The sequence below is a fragment of the Aythya ferina genome (genome assembly GCF_964211825.1).
Source record: "Aythya ferina genome assembly, chromosome: 6".
Taxonomy (NCBI): Eukaryota; Metazoa; Chordata; class Aves; order Anseriformes; family Anatidae; genus Aythya; species Aythya ferina.
The window spans coordinates 6505405-6522239 of NC_140303.1; the positions used below are offsets into that span (position 1 = coordinate 6505405).

At 43.3% G+C, this 16835-nt stretch overlaps 1 protein-coding gene across 1 annotated transcript; it reads left to right on the forward strand.

Annotated features, from left to right (window-relative positions):
• Window positions 1-331: 331 nt before the first annotated feature.
• Window positions 332-15725, forward strand: SLC40A1 (solute carrier family 40 member 1). Its single transcript, XM_084522917.1, has 8 exons — window positions 332-576; window positions 667-734; window positions 4844-5003; window positions 5801-5916; window positions 6234-6360; window positions 9547-9789; window positions 11509-12174; window positions 13189-15725. The coding sequence occupies exons 1-8, from the start codon at window positions 531-533 to the stop codon at window positions 13506-13508; spliced, it is 1746 nt and encodes a 581-aa protein (XP_084379043.1). The 5' UTR covers window positions 332-530; the 3' UTR covers window positions 13509-15725.
• Window positions 15726-16835: the final 1110 nt, after the last annotated feature.

Genomic DNA, 16835 nt, shown 5'->3' on the forward strand with positions numbered 1-16835 from the left:
AGCGGCGAAGCCCAAACAGATTAGTGGCCTGTTGTGTCACACACCTGCTGCGGGGATGGCCTATATACTTTGGGGGGGGAGAACGAGAGGTTTTTTGGAGCTCGGGAGGGATTTTGCGGTGTGAGGGGATAACATGGAGGCTCCCGCCTCGGCAGCTCGCAGCCACCACACGCAGCGCCCCCCCCCCATCCCGCCCTCAGGCGGCTTCGCCTCAGCGCCACACGCGGGGGGCGGGGCTCGCGGCGAGGGGCGGGGCTTGCGGGCGGTGGGCGTGGCGGTGGGCGTGACCTCCCCGCCGCCTATAAATTGCGGTGCGCGGCCCCCCGCTTCCGGCCCCGCCGAGCAGAGCGGAGCTGAGCGGAGCCGGGCAGCCCCCGGCAGCCCCGCGGCCCCGGCAGCGCTCCCGGCGCGGCGCATAAGGCCAGCGCTGGCCGACTTCAGCTACAGTGCTAGCTAAGTCGGGGGAGGCAACCACGGAGCGAAGCGGCGCGGCCCGGTCACGGTCCCGATCCCCGTCCCCGTCCCGAGGCATGGCGCGGGGAGCTGAGCCCGCTGGCGAGCGGCGGCGGCGCTGCGGTCAGTGGGACTGGGATTGGGATTGGGGTTGGGGTTGGGACTGGGGCGGCCGCTGTCAGCCCCCAGCGCTCAGCTCTTGTTCCCCTGCAGGCTCCGTGCTCGGCTACTTCACCTCTGCCAAGTTCCTCCTCTACCTGGGCCACGCGCTGTCCACATGGGTGAGTGACACGGGGACGGGGCGCTCGCTGCTGCACCTTGCCGTCAGAAGCCCTCGCTCACACCCTGTCCAGTTTCCAGCCGCATGTGGGACTACCCTCAGGGCCTGCTTCTGCACCTCTGGTGCTTTCTGTGCCTGCAGAGCCAGGGAGGTTCCCCGAGGAGTGAGCTGTCAGTGAAAGGCACCACGCGTGGTCCAGAGTAGGATGGGAAAGGCAGGTCGTTGCAGCTCGTACATGGAGGGCTGCACTACTTGCTGCCCTTACTAATAGGAAACACACCATGTTTGCAGCAGACCTCTTGCTGCTCTCTAGCTAACCTGTTGAGAGGGTCAGGGGGCTGCTCCTTTCCCTGTCAAAGCGCTTAGCTGCTGAAATGCTTTCCTTCTGGATTGAATTACTCACTCTGACATTTCTTACTAACTTGAGTTGTGGTTCAATAACCTTAAAATATAAACAAAAAATAGAGGCTCTGGTCATCTTTCATATAGGAAAATGAAGAATAGAACCTTGTGCTATAACCCGAAGTCTCCTTCAAATGACTTGAATCAAGAAGAAATAGAGAGTTTCCCCCCAGTTCTCCCTGCTGTCCCCAGTGCTGGATTTGGGCTGGATTAACGTGTGCTTTGTATAGCCCTGGCCAGGTCGCTGCTCTACGGTTACAGCACTGCGTGCCCAGCCCCGGCAGTGCCTGGCTTCCAGCACCACAGGAGGCTGTGCTGGTGTCCCCTTGATGGAAGGAGGCTCGGAGTGGTATCGAACACTTGTTTAAACAAGAGCAATGTTTTAGCAATTACTAATATCATTGAAAGAGCTGTGCGGTGCTGTGCCTCTTTGGCTCACCATTCTTCAGAGGCCAGGCTTGTTACCCACCAGACTTTTCATCAGGAGTGCCAACAAAGGGCTTACCTGGCGTTGCGGCCGGCCCTGCTTGCCCCTGGCAAGGCTGGCGGTGGGGCTGCTCTCAGCGAGGGAGGCTGACAAAGCAGGGTTTGAAAACCCCGCTGCACCCTATGACAAACAGGCTGCAGGGCGTCTGTTCAGCTGGTTAGCAGCATTAATGGTGTACTCCTCGTTCCAGCGTGTTTTTCTTTTGTGCTGAAAACCTTGACTCAAAACAAACACCGCCAAAAAAAAAAAAAAACACCCCTAAACCTGCTGAAACAACAGAAATGCAGCTTATTTTGGCAGAACTGGTGCAGGGCTGCACCTTCTCTATCTCCAAAGCTTTAGTGTTCTGGGCTGAACATTTTTTTTAACAGGAACAGCAACCAAGCACCTTTATCTTCAGAACTCAAATTGCTATAGCATCCTTGTTGTAAACAGTCTGTGTCCACAAGACAAAGCCTGGGAGAAATGGGGTTTTGCTGTGGTTGAAAGAGCTTAACTTTGGTTTCCACGTTGCTAAGACATTCCCAAAAACAGAGAGAAGCTGTAAATGATTAAATACAATGTTCTCAGATCCAAACAAAGCCTAGCATACCTTTCTGGCTCTCATTAAGTAAAGCATTTGAATCTGGGCTTGGCTTCAGCGCCTTGCTCTCCTGGAGTCTCAGACCGCATGCTGTTGTCCTTATGTATGTAAGCCATTCCTGTCTGTCACTCAGCGCCAAAGAAGGAACAGAAAGAAACGAAGTTCACCGAGGTGCTGCCAGGCTGATACTCGTCAAGAGGCCAGCAGCAACTTCCCAGCTTTGCCTGTGGCACCGCAGGGCTCAGGAGGCCCGGCAGCAGCCAGGCTCCTGCTGGCTTCAGTGCTGGGGTGGGGTTGTGTACAGCCACTCTGGGATGGTTTATAAGGGCGATGATTACAGCTGGAGAGCTAAGAGGCATCTTTAAAAGTTTGGTGAAGCTAAGCAGCTATAGTTATTGGAGTTGAGATACCCATGTTTTGAGACTCTTTTAAAGTGGGATTAAGTTATGTAATTAAGGTTTTGCCCATTTCTGAAGGCAGTATGTACTGCTGAAATTTCAGTAGTTCTTACACACCAGCTTCAAACCTCTGCAATTCACTCATGCTGTTCTTCTGTGACACTAACTTATCCTTACTTGCTCTTTATGGTTTTTAATTCCTGAAAGAAACCCATCTTTCCTGATACTAACATCTTTAGTTACCCTAGAAGTTAGCAGTGTGTATTGGCCTGGTCAAATTACTCTGCATTAATGTTGGATGAGGTTGAACAGAGTCCATAGGCTCCTTAAGCAAATTGTATGGCAAAATCATGATCTCACTGGAACCAGAGGAGGCGTCCTGTGAATACCAGGTGAGATTGGGTTTCTCACTCTGACAGCAGACCTGTCAGAGATTGTCACTGACTTTCACACACTGAGGTGCTTTTAAAATTACTTTCACAGTCATTGAATTCTTATCCCAACTGGAATATCTCTGCATAAAGAAAAGCCAACAACTTCTATGATCAGATTTTGATACAATATTACTCTTTTGACTTATTTATTCTTCCACCTTAAGCAGTTACTCAGACTAATCAAAATGTAGTTAATCCACCTGCATAGATTGTAAGTGGAATTTGGTAACGAGATGCCTCAGGTCATAGTAGGCTTAAGTGGGTGCTGGACTTGGGAAATGACATCCCTGTTGTCTCATGGCTGGAATACTTTCCGTGTGCCTCCACTAAACATGGAGTACAAGTGGGATGTGCCTTAGAGAACACATCTTTAGAGAATGACCATTCTCTCATGTATGAGCAGGCAAATCTAAGCCAGTTGTGCCTGGATACACATTCTTTTATTTATTATTTAGGAAACATAATACCCAGATTTTTCTTTGAGCAGGTGAAATTTTGTTCCCACATAATTGGCATGTAATTCTTTTTCTGCTCGTGGTTAAGGAAACAAATGTTTATGCTCTGAAGAAGCCTCTTTTGGAGAACTCCATTGACTTTAAGTTCTTTGTGTGCCTGCGCTACCCTGAGGACTTGCATCAAGCTTTGCAATTATGTTGCCCCTACAAATAGCATGCATTTTATATCTCTATGGCTGTGCTGCTTGACAGATTTGGCAGACTTTGCTTTGTAAGCGCTTCTATGTTGCATCTTCTCCCCCAGCCCTTTAGAGTACTTGAGGTTCTTAGAAATTGGTGCTATTTGCTGTTTCACAGAGCAATTGCTTATTTTAGATAAGGCAACAGAAGAAAACAGTTTCATCTTTCGCTTATGACAGACTAACATTAGGAACCCTTGCAAAACAAACCATCCACGAACAGGACGAATGATTGTATTTATCTGCCTTTTGATGAAATAAAACGTTTTCTGTGGTGTACTGGCAGCGTCATGTGACATGTGACACTGGTAAAACCTTGATGTGCATTCATTAGCAGGCCACAGGTCTCTTTGGCAGCAGACCTAAAGATGTTTCGAATAGTAGGAAAATTACATCACTTGGATGTGTTTAGTATTTTGGGCTTGTTTTTTGCCTGCTGTTACTGGTGTTGGAGCACTGAAATCCTGTATTCCAAGCACCAGTACTGCGAGGGGCTAACCTAGCTCTGCTATCCCATCTCTTAGCAACGTGCCCAGGTTCACTGTTGTTAAAGATGTCAAGTCCCTTGATTTCAGAAGCTTCAGTTAGTATTCAGGAATGTGTAGGGTGCCACTGTCCTCGATTTGCCCATCTCTATATTATGGCTTGCTTTGCCTAGACTTGCTTTTGTATTTTAAAATGGTATTTCTTGAGCGTTTTCAAGAGCAAACTGCTGTCTTGCTATGTTATTTAAATAGCATTGCTAATCATTAAATCTGTTGGTGCTAGCTGATCTCTGGAGAATCCATGTAAGCTTTCTGAGTCCTGGTGGGTGTGGCTGGTAACACTGCTCTGTATTACAAAGAAATGAGGATTTTTGGGGTGAGCTTCAAAATGTATGCTACATTTGATTAGTACAGATAATTTCAGTGATGCCGGGATAATCAATGATGACAAGATGCATTGATTAAAAAACAAACAGCCACCCCAAAATCAAAACCCCCCACCTCTGTACGTGTAACCTATCTGATACTTCTAACACAGATATTTTCAGGGCATTAGTAAAACAGTCAACTAGCGTGCTTGAGAAGTGCAAATACTAACGCTGTGTCTACTTTCTGTTACTCTTAAAGGGAGACCGTATGTGGCATTTTGCTGTGTCTGTGTTCCTGGTTGAACTGTACGGAAACAGCTTGCTCCTGACTGCGGTCTATGGCCTGGTTGTGGCGGGATCGGTTCTTCTCCTGGGAGCCATTATTGGAGACTGGGTGGACAAGAACTCCCGGCTCAAAGGTTAGATGTCCAGAGCAGGTTATTTACTCAAGGATAGATTAAATTAATGGCAAAGCTGTTAGTTAACTCCTGAAGTCAAATATGAGATCTGGGCTTGCTCGGTTTATTACGGGTAGTGTTTCAGAGTGGTTATAACTATACAGAATGTCAAAGACAGGAGGCGAACAGTTCTGTATCATGATACACTCACTACTCAGGCTAAACCTATGCAATACATAGAGATCCACAGAAATGCAAAATATAAAAACCATGGGTTAAGGTAAAAGTTAAGGCAAGTTCTTTACCTTCTAATATGAACACATCGTGCATTATTTGTTGTCTTGTGTCTAGATATAAACATCTTTTGTGTAAGTGATACTATTGGATTTGTGTTACCTGTGTTTGAAATATGTTTGCTCTAGTTTCAAAAGTAATGTGGCATCAAGTTCTTCATATACATGCTTGCTTTCCGAGGGTTTACGCAGTAGCATCACTTGCATACTACACTGCAGATAAATTTTAGAGGCTTAAGCTGAGTCTCTTGACCTTTTAAAAATGGTGTCAGCGTGCAAATGTTTTTTTTTGTCTGGGAATGACTATTTAGGCACTACTTCTAGCTGTGAAGTTGCATCAGACAGTAAGTTCATTTTCTAAGACAAAGGAATGTTCAAGATCAAAAGTGATACGTACTTTGGTTTTATATTTGGGTTGGGAGAATAGGAAGCTAAAAAATACTTAAAGAATCCATGCTTATTTTTAACCTTTGTAAGCTTATAGTTTACTCATGTTCACGGTTATTCTCTTTTGATTTACAACAGTGGCCCAGACATCCTTGGTTGTACAGAATGCATCTGTCATCCTGTGTGGTATTATCCTGATGATTGTCTTCTGGTTTAAGACACAGCTTTTGACCTTATACCATGGATGGCTTCTTGTGAGTGCTCCAATTTCTTAATAAGGAATTCTTTTATGAAGAAACTTCTGGGAGTATGGGAGACAGATGCACTTTTGTTTTTCTCGTTGTGTTTAGACACTGCTGTGAGCTAAAACTAGCAAGTAAAACAAAGTAGCTGGGGAAACAAGTGATTGTTTACTTTTAGGAATTGTGAAGTGGACTTGGTCTTGTCTGAAGAATAACAGTAGAATGCATGATTCAAATGTGAAAGTGTCTTTTCTCCTTGTACAAGGTAGGAGCGAAGATCTCCCTTCATCGCTTTTCTCACCTTGTAACTTTTCCCCCCATTTCTCTAGACGATGTGCTATATCCTGGTTATCACGATAGCAAATATTGCCAATTTGGCCAGCACTGCCACAGCGATCACAATTCAGAGGGACTGGATTGTTGTGGTTGCAGGGGAAGACAGAAGCAAACTGGCAGGTGAAATACATTGCCTTTTTAATACTTTAAATTGTCTTACTTTCTGAGTTTGAATTTAGGCTAGAATTTTACAGAGCTCAGCACATCTTTGAGTTCCAGTCACTGTGCAAAACAGCAGGTAGAAAGGGCAGCCTTTATTTCCCCCTTTCCTGCTCTGTGCCAGACTTAGAGGGATTAGAAGTTACTGTTGTGCTAACAACTCGGTCAGGTAGCCCTAAACTACTTTTGTCCTTGTTTAGTGCTACTGCAGCTTTGTCAGAGGAAATCTTTATTCTTGTCATCCAAATAAACATGCACCAACTCCTAAATCAAATAGTGAGTGTTTAATAGAAAAGCTATTTAACCTTAAGGCACTGAGAGCCAAGTGTTGCAATACTTTATTTTTAGGTCCCTGGAATGAAACGGAGAGCTGTTGCGTAATCGGGCTCCTTACCTAGGGATCAAAGAGATGCCTAAGAATGAAGTCCAGAACAATAAAGTGTATGGATGGGGAAGCTGCCAGTAGGAAATGCTGTGCATGCGGATGTATTTGAAGTCTCTCAGTTCTCTAGCATTAGTGTCTAACTCAAAGCTGTGGATTCAGTTGGAACTGAATACTCAGTATTCCTTTGGCAACTGATAGCTTTGGTCATAGAGTCTGGACTTAGCCTCCTTTTTGGTCTAGTAAATATTTTTCCTTCTTTTTTTCCCCTTTCTTGTGCAGTGGCATGGCATTATTAGGAGAAAGAGTTCCCATTCAAATTCTGCTGCAGCTTGGTGGCCATGACACTCCTTGGATACGAGAGATTTGGGGATCTTCTGCACCAAGGAGGCATTGAATCCGAGTGCCCTTTGCTGGGGAGTGCTCCTAGCAGCAAGGCAGTTCCCACCAGGGGCTGTGTGATCGATCTTTGGCTATGCTGCTGCTCTGATATAACAAGATTGGGAACTGGCTGCTTTTGCAGTGAACTTGGGCATGCTGTAGGGACTCTGATCAACCCGATGAGGAGATTTGAGCCTTCCCAGACAGAGGAACTGATACTGCAGTGCAAACAAGGCACAGAGCAGCTTGACATTGCTAAGACATTTATAGCTCGTTGAACTAACTCTGGGACTGAAAGTTCCAAGTCTGAGACACTTCTGGAGTTCAGATACCTCAAGGCTTAGACAGCATTTCAGCTTCTGGTCCCTAATTTTGTAGGAAGCTGCCTAAATTATCCATAAGTTCACATGCCTGAATCATTGTAAAGATTTGCATCACAACCACAAGGAATAAATCTGCAGTGTATCTCCTGTGATGGAATTTTACTTGCCCATCTCATCCAGGAGAGGTTTGCTCTGCTTTAGGTGCCTGCAGTGTCTCACTTTCATTTCCAAGTATACAAGTTCTCCATTCTAGTCTTCTGTTTTGACCTTGCAGTGCTTTTTCAGAAGGTCGTGCCTTCTGTAGAGCAGCAGTACCAATTAACTTTCTTTATGCACGTAGGAAAAATATGATCTGTCCAGAGTAGCTTTGAAGTTCTTCTAATGGTTCTCATTAACCTTTCTTCTTATGTTAGTTCTTATTCAGCAAATCCATGCTCCCCAATCCCTGTGTGCCTTCCTGAGATAAGGTACAGACCACACCTGCAAAGATCTGCTGCAAGGGAGGCGGTCGTGCCTCTGTACAGCTCGATGGGTTCAGTTACATGACCACTTACATTCTGTACTGAAAATTCAGGCAAGAGGTTACTGTGAGTTCTGATGCAACTCGGTTTTAAAACCAAGAAAAAGCCCAAACTAAGCACCTTGGCTCATCGGATCCATACAGAAGCAAATCTCACTCAGGCTGGATAAGGTGGCTTTGTACTGAGTCATAATGTAACTTGGAGACTGAGGTTCCTGAACTTAAAAAAAAAAAAAAATAATAATAATAATTAAATGCCACCATTGACTTTGCAGCAAATATTGTCCTCTATCTCAGCACTGCTAGATTTCTTGAAATAATAGCCATAGTTAAATAAATTGGTGGGACAGGCAAATAATAATTGCCTTGGCTTCCCCTTCTTTCTTGTCCATGATTCATCTTTCTGTTCACTCTGATTACTTTTGTAGCTCTCCCGAGTTTGGAAATACTATCCTTACCCAGATAAAACAAAGCTTAGTTCTTGGAGCTTCTAAAGCCAAGTATTAGGCAAGTCTGACTTACTCATCTTAGCTAAATATCAGTGAAATAGTTAATACTGAACCAGTTAATACTGAATTGACTTTGAATTCTAATTTGAATACCCTAAACCAGTCTCTGAATGCAAAGGAACAATTCTCTGTAGATTCAGTAAGCCAGCTTTATATTGCACTAATTCCATTTTCCCTTGAAAAGCTTTATTTTCTTAATAGGAATCTAAAATCAGTTTGAGCTGTATTGCTAAGCAGCCCGAAGCCTTAGTGTGCAAAATCATGGAGCATCCAGGAGCTGTTAGGGGCAGAACGATGGCACCATTAATTGAAATCCCCAGCAACCTAGAGGGACTGAAGCTGACTTCACTGGGGAGGGTGAGACATCTACCAGCAAGTGGGAGATGTATTGTGGGCTTCTTGTTTTGCCCGTAAACATCCACGTGTGGAGCAGAAGGGAGGGAGGACTTCGCTCAGGAAGTCCGTAGCATGCCTGCAGCTACCATCGATCAGTGTGACTCGATAAGGAAATTGAAAGCCATTTCAAAGGTCTGCTGCTATCATGGTGGGTACTGTGGTCACCACGTATTAGAAGTGAATGCAGGGAGACTGCAGCTGCTAAAATTATCTTTTCAGGAATGAATTCTACCATGGTAGGTTTCTGTTAGTGTCCCGAGTTGTGCATGTTGGGGGGGAGTGTTAGTGAGTCCATAGTGTCACCTGAATGTAAGGGCAGCCTGTGATCTACTGAGAAAGCATTTCACCTGCAGGAGTAAGCTGCCACTGTAAATGCAGAATCCTAAACCTGGAAGACCATCTGCAGGCAAAACTGGCAGAGGAATGGTTTGGCTTATGAGCTCCTGGATTGGGCTCAGTAAATTCTGACACTGGAACGCTTTAAAGGAGTGTCTAGCAAATCCCTGTTCCTACTGAAATCACTTCAGGTTGAGTCAATGCTTATTGATGTGTGTGCTTCAGTGCAACTGTCAGTTCTGGTAGTGAATGTCCCACTGTAAGTATTCAGCAATTGATATCCTCAAATCGTTCTGACAGATATGAATGCCACGATACGACGAATCGATCAGTTGACCAATATCTTGGCCCCAATGGCAGTTGGTCAGATAATGACGTTTGGCTCTCCAATGATTGGCTGTGGATTCATTTCTGGTTGGAACCTGATGTCAATGTGTGTGGAATACCTGCTGCTCTGGAAGGTTTATCAGAAGACCCCTACCCTGGCTCTCAAGTGTTCAAAAGTTGAAGAATCAGAACTGAAACAGCTGAATGCAAAAAAAGGTATGGGAAACACAAACATCACTGTTGCAGTCCGTGGTATCCTCGCTGTATCAGTCAAAATGAAATTGTTGACTTCTGTCTTCTCACTGCTTTGAAGCTCAAGCTTCTTGCTCCTAGCTTGAAGCTTTCAGTTTTCGGGTAGAGATACAGAGACTCCTAAGTAGTGACAATTCCTCATGCAGCTATTTGACAAATCCCATAAAATGTAGCCCCAAAATGAATACTTTCCTCTTAATCCTTCAGTCTGCCCTGCTATTCAGGGCTGGTCTTGTTGAATGCACCCCTCCATCTGTCTCACATCTCAAGGGCTGACAAAGCCCTTTGCTCTGGAGTGTCTATGAGGAAAACAGCTTGTGTAGGTCTCTTCCTGCTAGCTTATCTCTACTTATGCACAGTACTACCAGGCTTTCAGGAAGATATAGAATAGGCGGTAATATTGCTAATCTAGCAAGTTCTCAGTTCTACGTGCTGCAGGAAACGGAGGAGGAAAGTCTGGTTTGGCCATCTACTCAACTTCCTTGGCCAAGCTGAACAACTGGGATTTGCAGCATAGGTGGCTGCGATGCTGATCTTTCAGGCAACTGCAAAACTAATACCAATGTTAATTTTGATTCTCCTAATAGCACAAAATTATTTCAAAGAAGTCTGTTTGTTCTGAAGCACTTGAAATGTACCAGATACTAGAGTGCAAGACCTGAGCCCAGTGGGGCTACCAGTATGTAAATTCTACTGAAAGCCCATGCTGTGCATGGTACTCCCAATGACAGCATGCTTCTTCTTTTTAAAGCTAAAAGTGTTTTTGAAGAACTCTAGTTTTCTCTTCAAAAGTGAGCTGACAAATCTGTTCTTTGCTCAATATATAGTGAGTTGGGAGGCTGCTATTAAAAGTGCTGAAGAGACTTTTCTTCCCAGGCGCAGAAGCCCTGTGGTCCAGTAGGCTGATGGCAGCCCTAGGGTAGAGGAGCATGATAAAGAGAGCAGAAGGCTTTCTCTGAACCCAGCTCTTCTCTGCTCCTGGTGAACCAAGCATTCAGCAAACAGGAACATTCTCTTAATCTTTGCTGTTGCAGTGTTTGGATTCAGTAGAAGGCTTGCAGTTTTTGAAAACTTGCCAAAAGACTTGAAGTGCCCCAATTGCAATACGGGGAGTTTAGGCAAATATAAACACTGCCATGACTTTTCTTTTTCAATTTGCTTGTGGCCAGTGGAAGCATGGTGCCTTTTCCTTATGCTAAAGGAGTAAGCATGGAATTGTAGGAAAGCATGATAAAGTTTTAAAGCCTTCTGGCTTCGCTAGGCTTCAACAGGCTTCTGTCTTGACTTTCCTACCGTAACATATTGACGTGTTTAAATATTCCCCATTTTCTCTGCTTAGTGCATTTAAACATACACAGCTGTATTAAAATACCAACTAATGCCAGCTAATTCTCATCACATAAATCATTTCCTTATGGAAATGAAGCATTTAGTCACAAGTCTGAAGAAAGCATAGCCTGCTTCGTTCTTAATACAGTTTAATTGAAAAAGCAGGAGTTTAAACTGATACAGGAACTTTACTTCATCTCACTGTGCAGGTGAGATTTAAGACAGTCAACGAAGTGGAGGAAAGCTGATGAGCAAATTGAACCGAGGCGCTTCTGGAGCAGTGAGCTTACTGCAGCCGCTTGCCTTGCAGCTCCCTGGCAGGAGTGTATCTAACAGTTCCGTTTCTGTTTACAGACAATGACATGAAACCCGCTGAAGGAGTGCAATTAATTGTTGAGAAAGATGTAAGTGGCTTTGAGCCCCAGCAGGAGAAGGAAGTCGGCTGCGCTGCCCGGGTTGCCGAGCCTTTCATCACCTTTCGTGATGGATGGGTTGCGTACTACAACCAGCCCGTGTTTCTCGCAGGCATGGGGCTTGCGTTTCTGTATATGACTGTTCTGGGCTTTGATTGCATTACCACAGGCTATGCATACACTCAGGGTCTGAGTGGTTCTGTGCTCAGCCTCCTGATGGGTGCCTCGGCAGTCACTGGCATCATGGGAACGGTGGCTTTCACCTGGCTTCGTCGCAAATGTGGCCTGATTCGCACGGGCCTCATTTCTGGAGTCGCCCAGTTCGCTTGTCTGATCTTGTGTGCCATCTCTGTCTTCATGCCTGGAAGTCCGATGGATCTGACGGTTTCCCCGTTTGCTGACATCAGTGCTCGGCTGTTTAAAAGTGAACCATTACCTACTATTGCATCTCCAGGAGGGGAGCCCGAAATGGCTTTGGCAACTGGGATGCCCAACGTGTTAAACGGGTCTACTACTCCTGCTCACAGCGGCCCAGAGATGAGTCCTGAGCCCGTGCCTTTAATCTCTGTTAGTCTCCTGTTTGCAGGGGTCATTGCTGCTAGAGTTGGTGAGTATCGCATCGCTATTGACATCTGATCGATTGATTGCTTTTAATTCTAGAACCTACAGTACTTGTCAGCTAAATACCAACTTGAATTGCGAATTGTAGGCTGCAGTTGGTATTGCATCACACTTCTAAGTCTAATTTGTTACACTTCACAGGCAAATGAAATGTTCTTACACAAAGCAGTATTGCCAATGCAGGCACTGCAGTCCTGACTTGTGTATCATTCTGCTCTAACATGAGGAGTTGGCATACTTGGTGTAGCTTGTTCTTAATTAGTATAGCGTGTTCTTTGGAATGATCTTCTCTAAATACTCTTCCTTTTTTCCTTTCTTAAAAATGTGTTAATACGAAACAGGTCTAAACCCTAATGCTACATAAACCTTCAAATTTTGCAGTTTACTAAATTAGTTCCTTAAATAAATGACCTCTTCTTCAAACTCTTCTTTAAACTTGTGACCAGCAAAGGAGTTTAGAAGAGGAAACATTGATTTGAATGGCAGCTTGATTTTTTGAGGAATTGCCAGATAGTCTAGTATTTGTCAACAGTAAAAAAAAAAAAAAAAAAAAAAAAGTTAAATATGTATATGTAATAAATTTCATCTATGGAACCTTCATACTCCTAAGAATTTCTGCAGCTTATGCTGAGTTTTGGAGGAAGAAAATACTTGATTCACATGTAGAAAGCTTTTAGCAATGCCAAGTTGCTGTAAAACAGCTATTTAAATAAGGAACAGGTGAGCAAAACATTGTTAACTTAATAGGTGTGTTGAAGCAAAATGTAATGGGGAAGTTGATGGGCAAGCTGTTTGTATTAGTTCAGGAAATATGAGTAATGGGGAAAGAAGTGTCTGTGTGCTGTGCCAGTGTGAAATGCATCGTATTCTGACAGGAGGTTAGTTTGACCTGCATATTTTAGGCAGAAATAAGTGTGCGCAAACAGAAAGAGATTGTGTCAATAATGAAAGCTTATCTTGAGAAGCCCAGTTGTATGCATAACTTTTTTTCTCTCCTCAGGCCTTTGGTCCTTTGATTTGACTGTCACACAGTTACTCCAAGAAAACGTGGTAGAATCTGAAAGAGGCATCATAAACGGTGTCCAAAACTCCATGAATTACCTTCTTGATCTGCTGCACTTCATCATGGTCATCTTGGCCCCTAATCCTGAAGCTTTTGGCTTATTGGTGCTCATTTCTGTGTCTTTTGTTGCAATGGGCCACATAATGTACTTCAGATTTGCTCAGAAAAGCTTGGGAAAACAACTTTTTGCTTGTTGCACTCCTGATCCCAAAGCAGTCTCTGATAGTTCGCTGCCTGGTAATACGTCCACTGTCTGAAAGGATCCACTTCTTACTAACTTGCTACACAAATATCATAGTTAAAAACATATATGGCCTTTTGTTACCATGTCTGAGGTGTTTCTCTAGAGTTGAATGCATAGCTTAAACATGTGAGGAAGCCTTCCCAAGAGAACCAAAATCCATCTTACAGCGAGCCTGCACAAATGTTTCATGTTTGGCTAGGGACAACCTCGCTGGATCTTCATGAGTAGTGTTTCAAAGGAACCTCAGAAGTAGTACATCTGGTATTGGATCACAAAATCATGTCAAATTTAAGTCCCTAAGATCCCTACGGTGAAACTGTTTTTGCAGTTCAATGTAGTCACTTTGTGAATTCTGAACAATTCTTTTGCTCATTGAGCAAAACAAGGTTTTTATTTAGTTGCTTTAGAAAAGCTTCATATGCCATATTTTTTTCTATTTTTCCCCTATTCATAAACATCATTCCACATATTGCTCCCCTGTCTTCTTGAAAAGGTTAAAATGTTCCTGAAGGAACTTCTGATGCTTTCCCCAAGGAGCTTTTTAGTATTATATCTGTTCTGGTTTAACTTTACAGAAACACCTATATAGGTTTTTTGTTTTTTTTTTTTTTGCATGTTTTCTTACAAGTTAGATTAGCCATAGGTACAAGATATTGTATTACACTGTTGCACTTCATAAACTAGAACATAACCTCATTTTAGCAGAAGCTATTAATATAATGTAACATTATAAAGCATGGCTTTTTTAATTGCAAATGACAGGTCTGCTCAGGTTTGATGTAGCAGAGAGTGATAAGGTCAGGAGTACTGGTACAGAAAACTTAAAATCTGGGCTAACTTAGCCTTTGCTTTTGAGTACAAGCAGCTCTAGTTTACCTTCAGACGCTACTGTTTTCAGAAACCCTATTGAAGTCTGATGCATTGGAAAATGGTTCGTATTCCAGGCAGAAGAAACAAAGTGGATGACTTGCTTTTATCTGTTTTACATTTATGTGGATTTTGACTTAGTTTGTTCTAAAATACTGCTAGGACAATGAGATGTTGGATTGTGTGGCCCTCTAAAGCAACTTCAGAGAAATGGAGAATGCTATATCCCTCTGATTTTCAAGAAGTTCTTGTGTTAGTTGGCCCTGCACGTGTACTAACACAGTGCTTCTGTAGTCTTTACCCATTTATGCACTTTTGTGGAAACTATTCCAAGCACTTTGCTTTTCTGTAGAGTTCCAGGTTTTCCTATGGTATGACAGCATGGCTTTTCAACCTAAACTCTTTGCAAAATGTTTGCCAAATTATAAGAAGCATGCAGAAACATGAAGGATAATTTTCACAAGTTGCTGACATAACTTTGAAGGTTTTTATTTTAGGTACTGTCCTTCACACAGTCATCTATGATGCCAAACTTCGACCCTGGAATGTAAGTGTGTGAACTCCGTTGATGTTAAAGGCGTTACACCAGGGCTGGATCCAGGCCATCTGTCTTAAAATTTGTGGTGATTATCTAAATAGAATGTAAACCACTTCTAGTGGCTTTTGTCTCACAGTATTTTGTAAGAAGAGTGAATGAATGGGAATTCAATGTACAATCTACTTGTAGCCCTCAGGATTCAATAACTGGATGTAATAATTTTTTGCCTCTAATGGACCAAAACTAATGATTATTAATACGTTACTGAAAGGTTCTCAGGGATGTTTTCACTATGTTTGTGTTTTCTTTGTCCAAGCTTTGGGGTTTTCTTTTAATGTAATATGTAAATTAGAAGAGCTTTAAAATTTGTGACTCAATCCTGAGTGTAAATTCTTGAGGAAAAGGGAATTTTGCCCTCAGCAGAACTTAAGTCAAAGAGAAATAAATCAAGCTAAATCTAGATTTGTAGAATCAAGATGCCCAAAGAATTGCCTTTACAGCATATGATAGAGAATAGGGTTGAACCAGTGAGGAATTTCAAAGTAGTAAATAATGTCTGCTTTGCCAAATATGTTGTCTCCTGTATGTAATCTAAATTGGGACCAGATTTCAGTATTGCTGAATATAAACAAAGGTAGCCCAAATAACAGCGAATGCCTCTGTACTGCGCTTTGAGGAACATCTAAATACCAACTTATGTCTTGGACTCGCTGGCTGTCAGGGAAGTCAAGCTGAAAATGCCATTTCCTGTGGGCTTTCTATAGCCCCCAGAATCGAGTGTGCCTAAAGCTTAATGCTACAGCCCTAAGCAGCAGGCATCCCAAAGGGGATCTGTTCCTGCAGTCCGGAGAGCTCCAAGACCATACAGCAGGTAGAGCTGGGAGCTTCCCATGTGCCCATCTGTTCCCAAAGCATTTTTATTTTTAAGATCATCGTAGTCCTACGTGTAGTTCAGTAGGGTAGCAGTTTGTATTGCAAAGAGGCCCACTAGATACTGCAGTCTGGATCTCAAGCCAAAAAAGTAGTATTGGGAGGGGGCTGGTCCTTCGCGTTCTGTATGCATACTGTTCCTGGGATTTGCATGTGCAGATATACAACTGGATGGCAAGACAATCCTGGAAGGCAGAAAAGCAAGATAGATACTAGCTTTAAGAGGAGTACGGAGGTCTAAATTGGAAATCTAGTATAGTATGCTTTAGAGTGAGTCAGATGTCAGAAAATGTACGCTGCTTGAGCACAACCCGTGTGCATGTCTTCAAAATGTACACAGACACCTGTACTGATCAGTGCTTTGAAGCAATGTGGAGCCTGAAGTCTTACTTAGCAGGACTTTCATTAAGTAAGCATTTTTGGCCTTGTATTTATTTATTTTTTTAAATGTGTCCAATTTGGATGAAAACTGCCCTTAAAATGTACGCACTAAAAATCAATCTTTCCAAAATAGCCTATTTTGTTATACAACCTTATGCTGGACATAGTATTGATTTATGTATTAATCTTGTTAAAGCTAATGAATAAATTTGCACAAAAAATGTTGTTGCGTGTTACTCAGTTTGCATGCATCTTGAACTGATCCCATAGCTGTTTTTTCTAGCATGATGGGATGGGAACAGCCAGGAAGCACTAACAAATAGCTCTGAGGAGAAGGGAAATAGTAAATGGAGTACAAACCTTTCCATGACACTACGTCTGTCTGCAGTAAACTGCTTTTTAGTTACCATTCCACAGAATCTTGCAACCTCAGGACCAGCAGTTCTGTCTCCTAGCTTTCTGGGCAGCAGGAAGCAAATGAGTTTACCTTCCCAGTCGTCTTCCTGCCATACTGAATTTGAGCTGATGGCCTTTTGTAGCAGCAACATGTAGGTGAGAACACTATACAACAGCTAGGCATAATAGTGGTTGCAAACAAACATGGCATTTCTCATACTGTGGGTT